The following is a 2493-nucleotide window of genomic DNA, read 5'->3' on the forward strand; positions in this document are numbered from 1 at the left end:
AAAAAAAAAAAGAAGAAGAAGAAGAAACAATACAGGAACCGTGGCAGGAAAAAACAAATTTACACAATGGATGAAAATGGGAATGAGAAGGTGTACATTTATAGTGTATTAAGGGAATTAAAAGATTGGAAGATAGCAAAGCCTGAAAGGAGAAAGCAAGGGAAGATAAAAGACTGAACCAGGCAGATAAAAGAGAGGGAAACCTCAGTGGACATGGTGAAACCAAGGTTATGCAAAGGAGTATGCAAAATATAGAAAATGGGTAAAGGACCCAAATTGCTGGAAAACATAAAGTAAAAAGAATGCTGAGCTGGAGTATAAATGAGGACACCAACAAGAGGCAGAATTTAAGAGTAAGACTCCAAACTCAAAAAAAAGAACATTAACCTAATAAGGGAGAAAACACAAAAGAAATGGGGAAAAAGGACGCCCACAAGCAGCCTAACATGAATTATAATACCACAATAAAATACTGGGCCAACAGCAACTAAAAACAAAAACAAAAAAACCTCACAAACAAGGAAGCCCACATAAGAACCCCACTCAACGCCGTCAAACATCACCACATCAGTGAGGGTTGTGACAGAACTAGTCTTCACGGTAACCTATAATTAGATTTTCTTTCTCAAAACCAATCCTTCATGTGTCAAAATATTGACAAACAGCAGAACACTTAGCACAGGCATCTATAACTCATTTAGAGACAATACTCTCCTATTTTCACTAGGAAAAAAAAAAAAGACAAATTCACTGAAATGTAGAATGGGAGGAGGGGTTCTAAAGTGCCATAAAAGGCCTGAGCAGGAACTTTTAAGTTCTCAGGAGTCCATAAACGTGGCTGCGTCTTCAGGGAGCACAGAGCACCCTTGGGTGCAGGCCCCAGGCCGTGGCCTCCCAACAGCGCGTCCCTCCCAACAACGGGGCAGCACTAGCTAGCTCTGGGTGTGGGGGGAGCCTGTAGACTCCGGATTAAAGAGAGGAGACTCGGGCTCTGGGAGGGGTGCAGAGGAATTTCTGCAGGGCTGGAGCGGAGATGCTCCAGAGGAAATCAGCGCTGACAGTCCCATGGTGGGGGAGGGGGGATAACAAGCGACAAGGTAGGGAACAACGACGTGAGCAGCTTGGACCGGCGTGCCCGGAGCTGGGGAGAAGAGCGAGAACACCCCCCGGGCGCCCAAACACCTGAATCCACTGGAAGGTCGAACTCCAGGACCACCGCGAGGCTGCAGCGGAGGAATCAGGTGTCTCACAGCCACGGCTGGGACGATGGGGTGGACAGGGAAGGGCTCGCAGAGACAGCGCGCGCAGAAGCACAAGCGCACAGGGGAAAAAAAAAAAACAAAAAAAACAGAAGAAGAAAAAAAGAAACACCAAGCACTAGAAATAGCCGAAGGGGACCGTGACAGGGGCAGACTGCACGAAAGAGAGGGAGAAAAGACGAGGGAAAAAAAAAATTAGAAAAAACAAATGGAGGCGGGAGGAAGTGAAAAGGGAAGAAGTGGAAGGATAAAGTGAAGAAGCGGAGGGTAAAGAAAGGGAGCCTCAGCGGAGCCACCCGAGCAGCCCCAGGCTGTCCCCAAGCAGTTGCTCCTGTTACCCTAGGACATCTGGCTCCCACCCCCGTCCCCGACCGAGCAACGGAGCCGCCAAGCCACCTGTTAAGTGCGCGCGCCGTCGTAAACCTGGGACGCGGCGGCGCCGGGGAATCTTCCAGAAGTTGCTGCCCAAGAGTGGGGCGCAAGGGAGGCCTCCAGGGAGCGTTCGGACGCTCCCCGGCCTCCCTAGTCACACACACTGGGGCGCGCGGGAGAGTGTCGGCGGTCCCCAGCTTCTCCTGCCCGGGTCCCTCCCCTCCCACGACCGTGGCGGGAAGGAAAGTTGCGCCCAAGAGTTGGTACCTGCACTGAGCTCCAGGCTGGCGCCGTCGCTACCCGCGCTGCTGCTGCCCGCGGCCGCTGCCGGGCCGGGGCCGTACCTGACGACGGCGGCGAAGGACGACGACGACGAGGCGGCGGGGGCCGCGGGCGGGGCCGGAGTCCTCTGGTGGCCCTGGGACGCGGCGGGCGTGCAGGACGGCGACGACGACGAGGCGGCGGCGGCGGCGGCCCGGCCGGGCCCGGGGGGGTAGGAACTCTGCGCCTGGAACTGCTGCTGCGGCGGCGGCGGCTCGCTGCTGCTGATGGAGACGGCGGCGTGCGGCGCGAAGGGCGGCGGGGGCGGCGGGGCGGCCGCACGTGCGGCAGCTCCACCAGGGTGGGTCTGTCGTAGCGCTTGGCCAGCGCCGGTCTCTTGCTGGGGAACGTCTTGAGGACGCTGTAGGGGCTGCGCTGCTTGTAGATTTTGGGGACGCTGGGCCCCTCCTCCGCCGGCTGCATCTCCTCCTCCATTCCGCGCCTCAGGGCCGGTCTCCCGTCGCACGTCCCCTCCCTGCCCGGTGCGGGGCCTCCGAGGGTGCCTCTGCCGCCAGCCAGCCGGCTCTGTGCGCGCGTGTCG

At 56.7% G+C, this 2493-nt stretch overlaps 1 protein-coding gene across 1 annotated transcript in view; it reads right to left on the reverse strand.

The window, feature by feature from the left end:
* The window catches only part of Bend4 (BEN domain containing 4), a 28348-nt gene extending 25861 nt beyond the window's left edge, over positions 1 to 2487 (reverse strand). Inside the window, 2 exon segments of the mRNA XM_015481801.2 lie at positions 1899 to 2225; positions 2228 to 2487. Of these exon segments, the coding sequence (XP_015337287.1) occupies positions 1899 to 2225; positions 2228 to 2387 (487 nt within the window). The 5' untranslated portion in view covers positions 2388 to 2487.
* Between the last annotated feature and the right edge of the window lie 6 nt (positions 2488 to 2493).

The sequence above is a fragment of the Marmota marmota genome, unplaced genomic scaffold (genome assembly GCF_001458135.2).
Source record: "Marmota marmota marmota unplaced genomic scaffold, marMar, whole genome shotgun sequence".
Taxonomy (NCBI): domain Eukaryota; kingdom Metazoa; phylum Chordata; class Mammalia; order Rodentia; family Sciuridae; genus Marmota; species Marmota marmota.